The sequence below is a fragment of the Mobula birostris genome, chromosome 20 (assembly GCF_030028105.1).
Source record: "Mobula birostris isolate sMobBir1 chromosome 20, sMobBir1.hap1, whole genome shotgun sequence".
NCBI lineage: Eukaryota > Metazoa > Chordata > Chondrichthyes > Myliobatiformes > Myliobatidae > Mobula > Mobula birostris.
In genome coordinates this window covers 17154304-17174217 of record NC_092389.1, presented here as the reverse complement: position 1 = coordinate 17174217, position 19914 = coordinate 17154304, and the positions used below count along the sequence as shown (strand labels likewise).

Below are 19914 nucleotides of genomic sequence, written 5' to 3'. Positions count from 1 at the left end.
AAAACAGAAAATTGTGGGAACATACAACAGATGTGGCAGCACTTGTGCGCAGGAAAATAAGACTTAATGTTTCAGGGTGAAGATTTTTCACAGAAATGAATAAGAGAGAAAACAAATTAGTGTCAAGCTGCAGGGAAGGTGGGAACGGATGGATAGGGCAAGCAGGAATATCTGTAAGAGGCACAGGGTTGCTTTCTGCATGAGCTGTAAACAAGGTTCATGGTTAAAGAAGACTGTGTTCAAGATGGCAGCTCATCTTCTTAAGGGCAACTAGGGATGCACAATTAAATGAAGCCCACATCCCTTCCACAAATGTAAAAAAAAACATCTAGCCAAAGGTTCCTTTAACAATGAGAAGATTGGTGGGAATAACAGTAATTTTACCTGCTGGGATTTTTGTGGTTGTGAAGGATTAAAATTGAGAAGGGCGGATTTTGGAGGAGACTGTGATCAGAGAGGGTGAAAGCAACCTCAGGTCAGGGAAAGCCTATGATTTCTCAAAAGGATTCAGAGAAGGACTGCTGTTTTGCCTTACCTGCAATACAGCAAAGAAAATCAAAACAAAAAAAAGTTATTGCCGAGACAGCCTCTGGTGTACGTATGCATATTGGTTTGGCCTATAACTCACAACATGATTACTGACTGCAGGGGTTAGATATACTGTAGTTAAGTAGTTACGTGCAATGAACTTGACAGTTAAAATTTAACATTGCAATTGGCAGGATTAAAGGGGAAGGTTAGAAGGTCCAATGAAGCAGTTTATTTATACATTCTGCTGGCTGCTAACAAGCAGGAGAACCATCTACCTGGACAGAAAATACACCTTTGACCATTGTTGATTAAATAACAACATGTGGAAAGTAAATTGACATTTTGTTGCTCGGGGGCAGTTTCAACAGTTAAACATTTGAAATTATTTGCATTTTCTGCTGAAACTGTGAAGATGAAGTTGGTAAAAATCCAGCTGTCGAAATCTGCCGCAGCAGCCCAAATCTGTAGTTAAAACAAATTGCAATACAAACAGACCCAGGGTATGGTATTCTTACTTCAGAATTTAAATAACAGTGATTAGCTACTTAAGTAGCATTTAGGTCTTGTTAATACCTTGTCATACAAGTTATCTAGTATGTAACATGTAATGTTAATTTATGATCCTACAGAAAACCAAAATGGCTGAGTTAAAGTTTTTTTTAGAAAAGGACTAACGATCAATTCCATTTCCAGTTGTAGATTTATCCCTTTGAATGGACATGTCAAAGTAGATCACAAAAATTATTATTGGTCCAGAATACATATATCAATTAAAGTTTTATGTGACATTTAGGCTTGACTACTAAAATAACGAGGCAAGAAGTAACAGCTATTCTGAAAACCTCAACTGTTTAAAAATTCCTTAAATAATCTGAAACAAATATAAATATTGCAAAGAATGGAATAATGAATACTTTTACATGCAAGAATGCAAAATGTAGAAAACAAAACTAGTTAGTGAAGTATTTATATTCTGATACTGATGCGCTGAAGAATGGTCAAAAATTAGAAATGTATTTTTTAGCTATGGATGCATAATTGCCCCATGTATTATTGGTATCTTCTGAAATAGTTCAGATTTCCATCATTTGAATTATTTTATGAAATAATAATATACCTCAAGACTAAATTTTACTTTTGTTAATGTTCAAAGGTTCAAATTCATAGTTTTACTGAAAATGGATGTTTTCATCCAGAAGAGAGGCACACACTTGAAAACATCAAAATGAATAATATGAGCTCGATAATAAATATTTCAAAGCACCATTTTTTTACTCCAGTAAATGTTAACAAGTCTGCCATACAATTATTGTGCATGTCCTTATGGTTCAAAGCACAAAGAAGTATTTAATAATACATCCATTTTAAAATGAGTTTGGGTCAAGAAGGTATAGACTACTCAGGCAGTTGATGTAGGATATGTAATAGTACAAAAATACAATCAGAAACCACAATCTATTAAGGAAACGGAAAATAAAATGCTTACTTTTGAAAGTCGCTTGTGAGACTAGAAGAGACAGAGCATGCACAGAAGAGAACAAAGAAATCACAACATAAAATTGATTGAAATTTTAAGAAAAAAAGCACTTAATTGAACTTCAAGCCAAGCTGTTAGTGAATCAAAATGTCAAAATACAATATTGCTTTCATTAACTAACTGAGCCCATGGAAATCTTTATTCTGAACTATGCTGGGTGCAGTACATCGTATTCATGTGAAACATGCTATCCTTACAAAAATTATTTCTGAGATACTTACAATATATCCAGTCAGTCAATCTGGAAACATAACTTTTGCATAATGCCACCATTTACCTGAACACGTCAAACAGTCAAGCGCTGCATTTTGTGAAAAATGGTTATTCTCACTGGTGGAAGTGTTGAGGGGTGGCAGATGGGTGGTGATAAGAGTGTGCACACGTGAAATGGTGCAGACAAGGAATCAGGGGTTATGAGAGGCAGGCAAGTAATTGAAGTTGAGCTGAAATGTCAGATCAGCCATTAAGTATTGAATGGTGTTGCAAGATTGGTGGGGCTGGGGTTGAATCTCCTAATTTTGCTCCTACCTACATTGTGTTTCTTACTACAAGATGTCTGTGGGTGTTCAGAAAGCAATTATTTTGTCTTATTTTCTCCTGATGGTGATGGCTCCTGTTATCAACTTTCTTTAAACAGCTAGATTAAAACAACAAATGATTCAGAAACTAAGAAATTAGGTTTATCATTATTGGCTGACAGCAAAAGCATTTGATTCACTATGTTAGGACAGAATCGATGCCATCATGCTTTAGTAAGTTTATAGCAGAAATAATATCACATGCCAATGACTAACCATTTATTAGGCATATGATTCTGATGCAAAATAATTATGTAAACTATGCAATTTTGCATAGTTTACATAATTATTGTAATGATGCCTACTTAAATTTATGCAAAGACATTTCACATCCAAAAAAAAACTCAGCAGCAATTTTAGCCCCCAAGCTCTACATAAAAATGAGCTGAAAAAACGAACTTTTGATACTTAATCTGAAATATCCGGATAAGACAATAAATAAGTCAAATAAACTCTTCTTAGGCTTCCAGCCGGGTACAGGTATCGATTTTAACCAATGTTTCAATGAAAAACTCTGCCATCTTCATCAGAGATAATACCTAGACATGTCTAATTTGGTGGTATAAATTTTTTCTTCACAAAATATACTTTATTCAAAAATAAAATTATGTACAATAAACCATTCAATGTCTCTCAATCCTTTACAGATCTTTCCATTACGGTCTTTACATTTCCATACTTTTAGCCACCCACGTGACACTCTGTTGTTTCACCTTTCCACACCATTGTTGAGGAATATACTCCCCGCCACCAGACCCCTCCCACTCCCGCAGGAGAAGAACCCTAAACTGTGGTCCTTCCCCACCGGGCCCTTGCGGTGGCTGCACCAAGTTTCAGTGCGTCCCTCAGCACGTACTCCTGCAGCCGAGAATGTGCCAGTCGGCAGTATTCTGCCACGGACATCTCCATGTGCTGGTAGACCATCAAGTTTCGTGCCGACCAAACAGCGTCTTTCACCGAGTTGATGATCTGCCAGCAGCACCGGATGTTGGTCTCCGTGTGCGTCCCTGGGAACAGCCCGTAGATCAGAGAGTCCTCTGTTACACAGCTGCTGGGGATGAAGTGTGAGACTAACCCTTTCATCCTCCTCAGACCTTCTCTGCGAACTCACCGAGTGCAAAGAGGTGGGTCACAGACTCCTCCTCACTACAGTCCTCCCGTGAGCAGTGGGGTGTGGAGACGACATCCCGAGCGTACAAGAGGGATCTGACTGGGAGGGCCCCTCTCACCGCCAACCAGGCGAGGTCTTGGTGCCTGTTGGTGAGGTCTGGCGATGAGGCATTTTGCCAGATGAACTGGACGGTCTGCTCAGGGAACCACCCCACTGTGTCCATCACGTCCTTCTCCTGCAGTGCCTGCAGGACATTATGTGCCAACCACTGCCTGATGGCCCTGTGGTCAAAGACATTGACCTGGAAGAACTTTTCTACGAAGGACAGTTATGGTGGCAATGACCAGCTGACTGGGGCATTGCGTGGGAGTGGGGCCAGACCCATCCTTCGTAGCCAGTCCATCCCTCCTGATTGGTTAGTCCTCATCCAATCAGGTTTCTGCTGTCTCACCCTGCTTACAATCGAGTTCCAGTTCTTACTTAGAGCAAGACCTTCATCTTTGTTAAAATTCTTTTTCTCTTGTTTTATTTCAATGGCTCCCTTCACTAGGTGGCCCCAAAACTCATTGGTTCGGCACAGTAGTTTTGTGCCGTCGAAGTCAATTCTAGGGCTATCGTGAAAGCAAAGTTCTGCTATCACCGGATGAACCAATCAGGAGGGACGGATGACCGCGGTATATATACCACAGGACTAGACATGCCCAGGCATCATCCCTGATGAAGATGGCAGAGTTTGTTATCGAAACGTCGGTTAAGACCGATACCCGTACCCGGCTGGAAACTCAAGAATTTATCCATCATATATGCTGGGAAACACCAGATTCTTTTTCATAAATAAGTCACTTAGCAGAAGGAATTCTTGAATGGCAAAATATAAGTGTTTCTTGAGCTTTCAACTTTTATAATTTAAATAAGTAACTTTAACCTAATTACAAAATAGAAAAGCAAAAGAATAGGCCAGGGCACAGAAACTGCAGCCCACTTAATTTGAGATTAATTTTGTTGCCTGAAGCATTTAATTTAGGGTCTGAGCCATTCCAGTCTCTTACTAAGTGACCAGTGATCTGTATTCAATATTGGGCATTTCAAGGAATCAAACGGCAGAAGCCTACTTGGCTTGAATTACCCAGCATTATCAAAGATCCAGGTCCCCATTTATTTGTATATGGAGTCCTAGCTGGAAATCAGGAGAATAAAGAATTTTCCCAATAATTTTTTAATAATAATTAATCTTTTAATTATTCTTAGTTTTATTTTCAATGATTCTTTTTAACATCATTTACATCCATTGTAATGGTTTTTAAATGTCTCTGAATATTAAAATATATAAAATATTCAAACTTAGGAATCCAGCTTTGATAGCAAGTCAAGCTTTGCCTTCTGTCAGAGGTCATCAGGGTTTTCTGCGGTGGGACTTTAAATGTATGTCTCTTCAAGCCCAACGCTCATGCAATGCTTTTCTACCAGATCCCAGGCTTTGAAAGGACAGCAAGATTAGCCCTCTGCAGTTGGACAAGGTGAGTGCAGACAGGCAGCGAGCAGATCTGCTCCACTGAGACCTGGCTCCTTACTTTATCAATGACTTTAATGGGCCACATAATCAAGCTAACTGTAAAATTAGCAGAACATACAGTATAATCTTCTCACAGTCCTAATTCCACTTTGCGTTATTCTTTGATCCAAGTTCCAGATCTTCCATTTAAGTTGAATACAGCTCAGGTCATAAAGGAACTGGATTTTGCTGCTACAGCACATCATCTAATTTGCTAACAGCATCTTTCAGTGTACCCCCGGACATTCCCATAGGCCTAACATTAGGAAAGAGGATATCAAACAAGATTTACTCTTTTAATCAGTTTGAGTAAGTACTAGACTGAATGTGACTGCACCATCAAACTCAACCACTGTCAAAGTTTACACATCGTCTACAATTGAAGCTATAAACTGAGTCAGCAATTCCCTCAAAGGAAAAGAAAAATATAAGACAGCAAACTATTTTCTTCTGCCTATTCTTATTTCGGGTTGTTCTTAAAACATGAAAGGTTCTTTAGATAGACTAACTTAATTGTAAATTTCCACACAAGTGAAACAATTGATTCTCAACATGAAGTTAATTTATATTTCACTTCCTCTCAGTGCTGTTAACTATGAAGAATTCATTACATAATCGCTAGACTTCGTCCATTATCCTATTTAGGCAGTACACAGAATTATAAATGGTACATAAATAGTTGTAGGGATCAATTTTGCATCCCTCTTTAGTGTACTTTTTCATGTTGTGGGCAGGACTGAGAGGACTGAGTATTTGGAATTAATACTTCAGCTCCTTTAAAGAGAGAAAAAAAATTGCAGCATTCTTGCCCTCAGGATATTGCAAAATACTGTACTATTAACGGTTTCTGAAGGAAATGTAGCAGCTAATTTGCACTAAGAAGGATGTACAAAAGCAATATCCTGTTTCTATGTGTTTCTGGAGAAATAAACATTAAGTCAGGCACCAGAAGAATGCTTTTGTTTTGATAATAATGTGGGATCTCTTAAATTTACTTTATGGAATATCAGTTTAGCATCTCATGTTGAAATACTTCCCACAATTGTGTATGGAAATTTCTGGAGCACACATTAAAAGTTATATATTTATATTCTCTTTTCTTCCGAAGACATAGCTGTTCTAGTTGATGACTTCACAGAATGAGTGCCAGTTCCTTACCAGTGGCTGTGGAGAGAATCACAAGCGAGCTAATCCCATCAAGACCCTATTTGTACAATTGTGCTTTTCACATGGGTAATCAGACTGTACTTGGAACAAGTGGTGCTAATTTGCCTCCTTCTTAGTTGAGAGACACCAAGGTCATTTATAGTATCAATACTAATACCCTAACTCTAAATTTAGAGATTGAGTGTTTATACCTTCCTGATCAATGCAGCTTAGTTTCTCACTGGAAATGTGCTAATCTACATTTTAAAAGCAAGACAAAACCTATCACATGAAAATGAGGACACAATACAATCAAATGCAACACTGGAATATATAGGTTAAATTAATAGTTAAGTTACCATCTGATTGTGACTTTCACATTGCTGTTCATGAGAAATTACTATGTTCAAACTAACTGCCAATATCTCAACAACAGCTACACTTCACAAAACTTCACTGGATGAAAACATCTTTTGGACATTGTATGGTCATGATAGGCATCATATAATTCCAAATGTCATTGTTTGGCAAATATTTTGGAGGAAAGTTACAAACAACTTTCAGATAAAAAAAAATGATAAAAGCTATCAGAAATGCAGATAAATTAAACGGAATTACAGTAGTTGTAAGGTGTTCTGTAGTTGTCAAAGATTGATTTCCAACATCAGTCCCCAAAAAAACAGTTAACTTTAATTCATAGTCATACTTTATTGATCCCAGGGGAAATTGGTTTTCGTTACAGTTGCACCATAAATAATAAATAGTAATAGAACCATAAATAGTTAAATAGTAATATGTAAATTATGCCAGTAAATTATGAAATAAGTCCAGGACCAGCCTATCGGCTCAGGGTGTCTGACCCTCCAAGGGAGGAGTTGTAAAGTTTGATGGCCACAGGCAGGAATGACTTCCTATGACGCTCTGTGCTGCATCTCAGAGGAATGAGTCTCTGGCTGAATGTACTCCTGTGCCCACCCAGTACATGATGTAGTGGATGGGAGACATTGACCAAGATGGTATGCAACTTGGACAGCATCCTCTTTTCAGACACCACTGTGAGAGAGTCCAGTTCCATCCCCACAACATCACTGGCCTTACGAATGAGTTTGTTGATTCTGTTGGTGTCTGCTACCCTCAGCCTGCTGCCCCAGCACACAACAGCAAACATGATCACACTGGCCACCACAGACTCGTAGGACATCCTCAGCATCGTCCGGCAGATGTTAAAGGACCTCAGTCTCCTCAGGAAATAGAGATGGCTCTGACCCTTCTTGTAGACAGCCTCAGTGTTCTTTGACCAGTCCAGTTTATTGTCAATTCATATCCCCAGGTATTTGTAATCCTCCACCATGTCCACACTGACCCCCTGGATGGAAACAGGGGTCACCGGTACCTTAGCTCTCCTCAGGTCTACCACCAGCTCCTTAGTCTTTTTCACATTAAGCTGCAGATAATTCTGCTCACACCATGTGACAAAGTTTCCTACTGTAGCCCTGTACTCAACCTCATCTCCCTTGCTGATGCATCCAACTATGGCAGAGTCATCCGAAAACTTCTGAAGATGACAAGACTCTGTGCAGTAGTTGAAGTCCGAGGTGTAAATGGTGAAGAGAAAGGGAGACAAGACAGTCCCCTGTGGAGCCCCAGTGCTGCTGATCACTCTGTCGGACACACAGTGTTGCAAGCACACATACTGTGGTCTGCCAGTCAGGTAATCAAGAATCCATAATACCAGGGAAGCATCCACCTGCATTACTGTCAGCTTCTCCCCCAGCAGAGCAGGGCGGATGGTGTTGAACGCACTGGAGAAGTCAAAAAACATGACCCTCACAGTTCTCGCTGGCTTGTCCAGGTGGGCGTAGACACGGTTCAGCAGGTAGACGATGGCATCCTCAACTCCTAGTCGGGGCTGGTGGGCGAACTGGAGGGGATCTAAGTGTGGCCTGACCATAGGCCGGAGCAGCTCCAGAACAAGTCTCTCCAGGGTCTTCATGATGTGGGAGGTCAATGCCACCGGTTTGTAGTCATTGAGGCCGCTGGGGCGCGGCGTCTTCGGCACAGGGACGAGGCAGGACGTCTTCCACAGTACAGGAACCCTCTGGAGCCTCAGGCTCATGTTGAATACATGGCGAAGTACTCCACATAACTGAGGGGCACAGGCTTTGAGCACCCTGGTACTGACACCATCCGGTCCTGCAGCCTTGCTTGGGTTCAGACGTTTCAGCGTCTAATTCATAGCCATACAGCAGAGAAACAAGCCTTTCAGCCTAATTCATCCGTGCCAAATGTGATCTGTTTTACACTAATCCCATTCTGTCTATATCCTCACCAGGAACCAGTCCAAATGCCTTTTAAATGTTGTATTTTTATTTGCCTCTCCTATTTCCTCTGGCAACTTGTTCTGTATAATGATCACCCTCTGTATGAAAAAGGTGTCTGTCTATTCTACTTTAATATTTTCCCTTCTCACCTTAAATCTATGCCCTCTGTTTTAGATCTCCCTCACCTAAGGAAAAAGCACTCTACCTACCCTATCTCTGCCCCTCATAATTTCATAAAGCTCTAAAAGGTGACCCCTCAGCCTCCTACATTACAATGAGAATATCCAATCTCTCCTTATAAATTAAGCTCTCATCAAGTCAACATTCTGGTGAATCTTTTCTGCATTTTTTAATGCTAACAAGTCGTTCCTGTACACTAATCCCATTCTGTCTATATCCTCACCAGGAACCAGTCCAAATGCCTTTTAAATGTTGTATTTTTATTTGCCTCTCCTATTTCCTCTGGCAACTTGTTCTGTATAATGATCACCCTCTGTATGAAAAAGGTGTCTGTCTATTCTACTTTAATATTTTCCCTTCTCACCTTAAATCTATGCCCTCTGTTTTAGATCTCCCTCACCTAAGGAAAAAGCACTCTACCTACCCTATCTCTGCCCCTCATAATTTCATAAAGCTCTAAAAGGTGAACCCTCAGCCTCCTACGTTACAACGAGAATATCCAATCTCTCCTTATAAATTAAGCTCTCATCAAGTCAACATTTTGGTGAATCTTTTCTGCATTTTTTAATGCTAACAAGTCGTTCCTGTAGTGTAGCAACCAAATTGTTCACAAAACCCCAAGCGCAGCCTGACCAATGCTTTGCACAGGAGTAAATATGATATCCCAATTCTTAGTGCTTTGGACTATGAGGGCAAGCATGCCAAATGCATGGTCGGCCTGTGTCACCATTTTAAGGAGTTATGAATTTGCACCTCACAGTCCCTCTGTGGATCAACATTCCTGAGGTCACTGCCATTTAGCTTACCGTTGCTGTATCCTCCCTATTTCATCCCACTACAGACTGAATGGTCATTGATTGAAAATATTAGCTCAGTTTCTTTTGCCTCACCGACATGTTTCCAGTATACTCTGTTTTTAATTGAGATTTGTAGCATCTGTGATATTTTACTTCTACATTAACATCCATTTAAACTAATGTTGGATTGTATTGATCAATTTTTCTCAGTACAATGAAATTTGGATCATTAAGTAACAAACTCGTGGTCACATTGGGGAAGTTCCCATCATGATTTGCTTTCAGGATGATATCGTATCACAGACATCTCAGCAATGACATCACTACAGTTGGCCCTCCTTATCCGCGAGTTCCGCATGCGTGAATTCAACCAACTGCAAATCAAGAAAACCCGTAAGTGTTCTTCCAGCACTTGTTGTTCGAGCATGTACAGACTTTTTTTCCTTCTCATTATTCCCTAAACAATGCAGTATAACAACTATTTTACATTAGAATTTGCATTGTATTAGGTATTATAAGTAATCTAGAGATGACTTAAAGTATACAGGAGGATGTGTGTAGGTTATTGTGGATCGCGATTAAAAAAAAACGGAAGTTCTCTTACTAAGTAAGTTGGAACAGGTACATCCGGTATTACTTAGCGTCAGTTAGTCAAACTTTTGTCTTAGTATATAGCATATATTTTACCTTTCTATGCATATAAAACACTTAAGAAACATATGTTTCAGCGCCGGGCTCGGGAATGGAAGTTCCCGAGTTCGATCCAGTGACAGATTGCTCCCAAGCGCACTCTCCATCCGTGCCAGGTTGATGTGGAGGATCAAAAACCCAAAACCCTGAAACCCAATAATTAAACCACTGAGTTCTTTAGTAATAATTGTAGCTTTCATTGGGGCAGGGCCTCTCTCCCTTTATCCTTTAAAATTATTCCAATCGTTGACCGACTGTAGCCTAACACTTTTCCAATGACCAATGGTGTTTCACCTCTTTCCGATCGCTTTATTATTTCCACTTTATTTTCAATTGTGATCGTGATTATTTTCGTGAACAGAAACACTGCAAATTCAGAGCTCCGCCGCCGGGTCCTAATGTCCACCGCACTGAGACAAGTTAAATAAGGTTCTGGGGTTCCGCTGGGTCCTAAGGTCCACCGCCTTAGGCTGAATAAGGGACTTGAGCATCCGTGTTTTTTGGTATCCGCGAGGGGTCCCAGAACCAATCCCTCGCAGATAAGGAGGGCCGACTGTACTTGTTTTACTTAACTGCTTTAGATTCCAAGTAGGCAATGTAGGAACATGTTGGTGTGTCATGCTGTTTTTAATGAATGACATTTATATTTTATTTGCTATGTTTACTCTGTAACAATGCTACTTTAAGGGTCACGGACAACTGCTGCATGCAGGCTGTTTAAGGCAAAAACTTCAACCTCATAATTACCTGCCATTCTACAATATCTGTAAGTGCATGTATGGGAACCTGGATGATTGTTGGCTTTCTCAAAGTTGTGTACATACATCTATTGATGCTTCTGGACACATCTTCAGTGATGTTCCTGGAATCATCGGGTGTTTCGGGTTTTTCAACATCATACAGCCTCCTCCAGGTGACCCAGCCGGGGCTGATCAGACCCCAGCTTGTGTCCAGATGGCTAGCTACTTATGACTCCATGACTCCCCTCTTTTGAGCCACAGCCATCTTGAGGTCCTTTCTGCCGCATCGGTGGTACTGTGGATGGCTCTCCTTTTCCTCTCTCCCAAATTGCTGAAGGCTCCAGCTAAGGAATGGGCTGCGAATCCCCCACAACCAACCTCCACTGGGAGACACCTCACTCTCCATCCAGCCTGCTGACAGTTGCTGACCAGTCCTGCATACTTGGAGAGCTTCCTTTCAAAGGCCTCTTCCAAGCTATCTTCCCATGGGACTGTCAGCTCCAGCAGCACCACTTGCTTAGTAGACTCAGACACTAGGACAATGTCTGGTCGCAGGGTGGTGGCTGCGATATGATTGGGGAACTTCAGCTGCCCTTCGAGGTCCACCAACAGCTGCCAGTCCCTAGCAGAGGTCAGGATGCCTGCAGATGTTCTTTTGGCAGGTATTGGCTGCTCCCCAGCGCTGACAAAGGCAATGGTCTGCTTGGAGCATCAGGACCGCTTCGCCCACTCAACTCCTGCGCTGACGGCTTCAGCGATGGTCTTCAGATTACTTTCTCTTCATTACTTCCACCACAATTTGCATGGTGAAACACAAACCACTTGCATAGTATATACAATGGCATACAAAAGTTTGGGCACCCCGGTCAAAATTTCTGTTACAGTGAATAGCTAAGCGAGTAAAAGATGACCTGATTTCCAAAAGGCATAATGTTAAAGATGACACATTTCTTTAATATTTTAAGCAAGATTACTTTTTTATTTCCATCTTTTACAGTTTCAAAATAACAAAACAGGAAAAGGGCCCGAAGCAAAAGTTTGGGCACCCTGCATGGTCAGTACTTAGTAACACACCTTTTGGCAAGTATCACAGCTTGTAAACGCTTTCTGTAGCCAGCTAAGAGTCTTTCAATTCTTGTTTGGGGGATTTTTGCCCATTCTTCCTTGCAAAAGCCTCCTAGTTCTGTGAGATTCTTGGGCCATCTTGCATGCACTGCTCTCTTGAGGTCTATCCACAGATTTTTGATGATGTTTAGGTCAGGGGACTGTAAGGCCCATGGCAAAACCTTCAGCTTGCGCCTCTTGAGGTAGTCCATTGTGGATTTTGAGGTGTGTTTAGGATCATTATCCTGTTGTAGAAGCCATCTTCTTTTCATCTTCAGCTTTTTTACAGATGGTGTGATGTTTGCTTCCAGAATTTGCTGGTATTTAATTGAATTCATTCTTCCCTCTACCAGTGAAATAAATGTTCCCCGTGCCACTGGCTGCAACATAAGCCCAAAGCATGATCAATCCACCCTGTGCTTAACAGTTGGAGAGGTGTTCTTTTCATGAGATTCTGCACCCTTTTTTCTCCAAACATACCTTTGCTCATTGTGGCCAAAAAGTTCTAATTTAACTTCATCAGCCCACAGGACTTGTTTCCAAAATGCATCAGGCTTGTTTAGATGTTCCTTTGCAAACTTCTGACACTGAATTTTGTTGTGAGGATGCAGGAAAGGTTTTCTTCTGATTACTCTTCCATGAAGGTCATATTTGTGCAGGTGTCGCTGCACAGTAGAACAGTGCACCATCACTCCACTTTTTCCCTTTTTTAAAGACTTTGAAGTTAATACATTTTAAAAGCAAGTTTAATCATTTATTTTATTATTTATGAATGTAAGACATTTCAGAAATTTTAATAACTTTTACAGACAGAAAAGCAGGTGCTTTTCAAGATATTCTCAGCTACATTTTGGCTCAGACTACTCTGGTCCCAACAGAAAACAGCAGAAAAAGGGAGGAGAAAGAATATACAGAGTTTAGGCAGAAAGCTGAAAAGCAGGACCTCCAGGGTAGTCATCAGTAAGGGTCAGAATAGGATGATCTGGCAGATGAATGAAGAATTGGTGCAGGGGGCAAGGTTTCAGATCTCCGGATCATTGGGATCTCTTCCAGGGAAGGTATCATCTGTACAAAGAAAACAGGTTACACCTGAACCAATAGTGGCACCAATATCTTTGTGAGCAGGTTTGCTAGAGCTGTTGGGGAGGGTTTAAACTAGTTTGGTCGAGGGTGCGAACTGGAGTGATAGGCTGAGTATGGGGCAGTTGGTAAACAACTCGATGCAGTGGGTGGTGAGGCTATGAGGAAGGACAGGCGGAAGGACAGGCAAAATTGGGCAAAATTGCAGTCAGTGGGATGTGTTAATAACGGGGGTCAAAATCAAGGGTGATAAATACAGGACTGAAGATGTTATATTTCAATACACACAGTATACGGAATAAGGTAGATGATTTTGTAGCACAGTTAGAAATTGTCAGAAATTATGCTGTGGGCATTTCAGAGTCGTGGATGAAAGAAGATCATAGGAGTTTAACATCCAAGATACACATTGTATCAAAAGGACAGGCAGGTAGGCAGAGGGGTGGGGTGGTTCTACTGGTAAAAACATGAAATCAAATCCTCAGAAAGAGGTGACGTAGGATCAGAAGATGTAGAATCCTTGTGGGTAGAGTGAAGAAACTGCAAAAGTAAAAAGACCTTGATGGGAGTTATATACAGGCCTCCAAACAGTACCCATGATGTAGGCTACAAATTACAACGGGAGATTTTAAAAAAGGTATGTTAAGAAGGGCAATGTTGTGATTATCATGGGGGAGTTCAATATGCAGGTAGATTGGGAAAATCAGGTTGGTGCTGGTTCCAAAAACAGGGGATTTGTAGAATGTCTATGAGATGACTCTTTAGGACAGCTTGTGGTTGAGCCCACTAGGGGAATGGCAATTCTGGATTAGGTATTTTGTAATGACCCGTATTTGATTAGGGAGCTTATGATAAAGGAGGCAGTGATCATAATATGATAAAATTCACCCTGCAATTTGAGAGGAAGAAGCTAAAGTCAAATGTATCAGAATTACAGTGGAGTAAAGGAAATTACAGATGCATGAGAGAGGAGCTGGTCAAAGTCAATTGGAAGGGGGCACTAGCAGGGATGACAGCAGAACAGCAATGGCTGGTGTTTCTGGGGAAATTCGAAAGGTTCAGGAAAGATACATCCCAAAGACGAATAGGTATTCTAAAGGGAGGATGAGGCAACTATGGCTGACGACGGAACTGTGGCTGACAAGTCAGAGAAAACATAAAAGCTAAAGAGAAGGTAGATAATATAGCAAAAATTAGTGGAAAGGTCGAAGATTGGGTAGCTGTTAAAAACTAACTGAAGGCAACTAAAATAGCCATAAAGAGAGAAAAAATGAAATATGAAGGTAAGCTAGCCAATAATATAAAGGAAGATACAAGTTTTTTCAGGTATATAAAGAGTAAAAAAGAAATGAGAGTGGATATTGGACCATGGGAAAATAATGTTGGAGAGGTAGAAATGGGGGACAAAGAAATGGCGGATGAACTGAATAAGTATTTTGTGTCTGTCTTCACTGTGGAGTACACTAGCAGAATACTAGAAATGCGAGGACATCAGGGCAAAAGTGAGCATGACAGCACCTGTGGGCCAATAAATTAATGGCACTTATGGTAGAAATGCGAAGAATTAGTGTTGTCACTTTGCAGATACGTGTCAATTCATGCAATTAACACATTAATTTTAATGTATTATTTGTGCATATTGGACAAAAAATTCACAGGTTTTCAAAGAATTCTTGAAAATATTGGTGTTAGATTACCACTTCTGCATCGGTCTCAATTGTTGCCCCATACCCTACTGACTGTTGAGTTGAACAACCCGTCTTTACCATTGCTTTGCTTTGTGCCAATCTTCGCAATGGACTTCCACTCACCCCCAATTATTATCTAAGGACCTTCCACTCTCTGGCCCTAAACTCTCACCATCCCAGGCAAGAATACCTCCCACACCACTGACTTAGTTATTTACCTACAACACAAACATCCAGTAATAACACTGCAGGTAATTATCAGTTGACTTTGACACTTTATGTCATTGTGTTATAGAATGAGGTGAGGAGAGGGTGGAGAGCTTAATGGAAAGAGCAGACAACCACAAAGTGAATGAGGTAAGGGAAGGAAGGGGAAGAAAAAGGGAGCGAGAAGACTGGAGTTCAATGAGGGAGAGTGACGGTAAACAGAGAAGGTGCTGATGGGAGAATAGAGAGTAAGAGGAAGCAAGAAATAAAGAGAGGTAGGGGTAGATAGAGAGTATAAAGGGAGAGAGAAAAAGAGAAAAATGACAAAGGGATTTGAGAAAGAGAGGGTGACATGCCAAGTGTTTTAAGATGAAGGGAACAGGAAACATGGAGAGAAAAGAGCACAAAGAGGTGGGGTACAAGGTGAGACAGAAAGAAAGGGAAATCTGGAAAGCTGGAATGGAATGGGGGAGGGAGGGAGGAGAGCAGTGAGTTGAAGAAGAAAAGGAACATGAAAAAAGGGAGAGGTGAAAGAAAAGAGGAATAAAGGGGGCAGAAACAGGGAAGGAATAGGTAATGGTGAGAGAAAGAAGAAAAAGGGAGCGAGAAAAGACAGAGGACAATTTTTGAGTGATATTAAAGGTATGGAAGAGAAAGTGGAAAGAGAGGGAAATACAGAGGCTGATGGGGAGATGCATAGTCTGCTAGTCTACTCTCTCCCAGGTCAGATATCCAGCATTCCATCTGATTCACTATTTATTCTCCAGCAACTGGCTCAAACACAGGCAGATTCAGGGCAATTTTTCCAACATTTGGGATATGCAGATCTCTTTGTCCCGATCAGTTCTTCCTGAATCTAGATGTAGCCCACTGAGGACTCACACCTTTTACATCATCCTAAACTAATTCTGGTTTAAATCAATGCCAAACAACTAGAGCTGGTGGAGAGTATGGAGCATTCGCATGCACACACACAGTATCATAGATGTTACATTCTGTTCCGAGAATTTTCAGAGTACAATATGCACAGGTTTTTGTGGCTGATTCTAAGTTGATTGGGTGCTAACTCTGCTGGCCAATAACAATGGTTAAAATACACTTGGCAATTCTTCCAGTCGGAACTTGTGAATTTTATTCAGTAGTTTTTCCATGATGTAGCCTTCCACATTGTAACGAGTTAACTCCATACGTAAAATATTAAGGGAAATTTTTCAGTCAGCATAGCCATGCCCCAGAGTTAGTCTTAGATCTTTTCAAACATTCTGAATGTTTCAAAACATTTGAATAGCTTAAAAATTAAATATGTTTTAATACAATTAAAAAAGCACTTCTTCTATGCCCTACTCTGCCTCCTCCTTACCTCTTTTCTTCTCCTTACCTTCCTATCACCTCCCCAGATGCCCCTTGTCCTTTCTCTTCTCCTATGGTCCACTCTCCTATCCTATCAGGTTCCTTCTTCTCCAGCCCTTTACCTTTCCCAGCTTTCACCTCCTAGCTTCTTACTTCAAACCCCACCCCCCACCCACTTGGCTTCTCATTTTCTAGCTTGTACCCCTCCCCAGCCCCACCTTCTTATTCTGGCTTCTTCCCCCTTGCTTTCTTGTCCTGATGAAGGGTGTCGGCCTGAAACTTTGACTGTTCCTCTCCACAGATGCTGCCTGGCCTGCTGAGCTCCTCCAGCACTTTTTGTGTGTTACAAATTAAACTGTCAAAGCCCTTGGTACAACAGAAAAGCAATTTAAATAAATGTCAGCAAAGCCGTGGAGATCAAAAGGAATTTACGCAATTAAGCTCATCCCCCTCATTGATATGCATATACATGCACTTTCTTGTGTGAATCAAATGAGTACCGTATATAAACTGACATTCCTCCTCCCTAATCTAACATATAACCTACATACTGCCATACATAAAACATCTCAGTTCCTGTAGTCCAGCCTACTTTTAAATGGTTATTTATTTATTTATTCGTCATGGAATAGGCCCTTCTGGCCTTTCGAGCCACACTGACGAGCAACTCCCAATTTATTCGATTTCTAGCCTAATCACGGGACGATTTACAATGACCAATTTACCTACTAACTGGCACATCTTTGCACTGAGGAAGGAAACCAGAGGACTCGGAGAAAATCCATGCATTCCACAGGGAGGACGTACAGACTCCTTCCAGATGACGTCAGAATTGAACTCCGACACCCTGAACGGTAATAGTGCTGTGCTAACCACTATGCTAGTTAGTGGACAAGCTTACACCCCCAAAGTCTGATACTTAATGAGGCGAAGAAAGCAAACTTCACAATCGAAAGATCAATGCAGGTTATTAATTAGCAATATAATAACTTAATGTGGACAAGGTTAGCAAAATGAATTAGTTTTCACAAGAACACAAGTACAGCACCCAAAAGAAATATCCATGAACAAAATAATAATTACTACTTACAGCAGTTTCAAATTTGTTGAAAATATTAAATGACATTTTAAATAATCATGATTTAAAATATGAATGACCACTTTTATTCCAGTCCTTATAATGTCGATATTCTTTTTCCTCAAAATATTTTTTTTTAATTTCATCAGATTTCTTTGTTACTATATAATGAGTCTACAGCAGTGATACAAAAGGTAACAAATTTTTTTTATATAAAGTGTGATCTCCATTTCCAAACAACTTCTCTTACATGACCATTAAACTCGGCTCACCTTGGAGTTCTTGCTGCTTCGACCAGACTGGGAAGAATAGTTTCGCTGGATTCCCTGTTCAGGGGTGGAAGGTGATTTGTCTGAGGAATGGTCCGAGCCCTTTTCCACCATGTTCTCACCCTCTAGATTCTGAGGTGTTGGGGATCTTGATCTCTTCCTCAGGATGGGTGAGCAGGCTGGGGTGCTCCGAGCAGAATTACTGGCAGTGCTGATGAGAAAAGGGAGAATCTTGGTAAGAAATGATCAGAGCTGCAACAGTTTAGCCACTTGAAAACCTTCTGCCAACTCTTCTTTTCAGTTGTTAATCAGTTTAAAATTCCTTCCGTTCTGCCTCACAGGGGATTAACACATTTTGACCTTTGTTTTTTTCCCCCCCAGTAAGTAAATTTTCATTTTCCTTATACACATTCTTAACATACAACATTCCACTTATGTAAAGTACTTTATTCAGTGCACAGTCTTGCTGGATAATCTCTGTAATGCTGAGTAAAAAAAACTACTGTCTCTGATATGAATTATTAACCACAAAGAGTATTGTTTTTATGTACTGTCGAAACATTCTTTTGATAATTTTGGTGGGCTGTTATAGACCACAATAATATCCCTAGATTTAACATTACAAACAGACTCTAAGCAATATCACTCTGTTATTCGTAAATATCTGTTAGTGGCAAAAATAATCCTGTACCAGTGGGTTAGCCTATCAGTTGCTCAAGAACATTTTTGCCATTATAATGCAGAATCTTACATAGGAAATGAATGAAATATTGCATAGAATTAATCCATCCTATCACTTGATATAGCATATGTAAAATAATGTTTCATTATTTGCAACAGAATACTTTATACTTTCCCAATTTTTGATTATTTACTCCTCTTCCACATTTTCTTGAAATTTATTTCTCCTCAGAGTACTCCCCCATGACCTCTCGCCCAAAACATCATTCCTGACTAAATCTCAACCTAGAACATCAGAGCAAAGGAGATTTGGCACCAGAAAAACACAATTTCCCTAAATCACAATCAGCATGGCATTACAATGACATTGCCCAATATCTCAGCAGAGGTCCAACTGGCAGAAACTCTCACTCCAGGCAGAGTAGCAGCGGGTTAACTGGTCTCCAGCAAGCAATCTGAGGGAGTGGCTGCAGTCTGAGGAGGATGCAATCCACATCATTGTGGCAATAGTGAAGGGACATGTTGATAGATGACTCCAGACCACGTCAACTATTATTAGAGGTTTTGCTGGCTGCTGGCTGTGCAGAACCTACTCTCTCCTTGGTATTACGGGACCGGGACTGTCACAGGGGCTGCTGAGCAAGCCTCCAGAAAGCTATGGATCAAGAGGTGTGACCCATGGACCAGTGCTGCTGGGACACAAGCCAGGGCCTGATCAGTCCTGGCTGGGTCGCCTAGGCAAGACTATCTGATGTTGAAAGATTCAAAAGGCCTGATGACCCCACGTTACATCACTGATGATGTGTCTCAGCACATCCTAGGATCTATCTCAGCATAATAGGTATTGATCAAGAATAGGAACTCCTGCCTTATTTTTGTTTTTGTTTTCCAAAATGCCTTTTGTAGTCTTCTTATTGCTACCTAGATCAACAAATGTATCAAGCAATAAATTTCAAATCTGGTCTGTACAGCTCAGTATTTGATTGAATGAACTCAATCTCTGGGCAAATTGGAAAAAAAAAACTTGTCTCATCCTGCACCACTTCTTCCAGCAACTCCACTGGCACATCTACAAATTAAATACAGGTTGGGCATCCGTTAGCATTGACATAACGTCACAACTAGAAAATTCCACAAGGTGCTGGGAAGGTCCCGGATGATGTGTAGGACTCTGCACACCAGACAGTTCAGAGAAGTAATCTCACATATATAATGAATAGAAGTTAATGAAAAATAGAAAAACACTGCATAAAGCGAAAAATGAAGATCTCGAA

General features: G+C 40.7%; 1 protein-coding gene across 14 annotated transcripts in view; it reads right to left on the bottom strand.

The window, feature by feature from the left end:
- The window catches only part of gramd1ba (GRAM domain containing 1Ba), a 600767-nt gene that overhangs the window by 119254 nt on the left and 461599 nt on the right, over window positions 1-19914 (bottom strand). For all 14 annotated transcript variants that reach the window (XM_072238333.1, XM_072238338.1, XM_072238327.1 and 11 more), the window contains one exon: window positions 17963-18170. In XM_072238333.1, the coding sequence (XP_072094434.1) occupies window positions 17963-18170 (208 nt within the window). The remainder of the gene's footprint in view (window positions 1-17962; window positions 18171-19914) is intronic.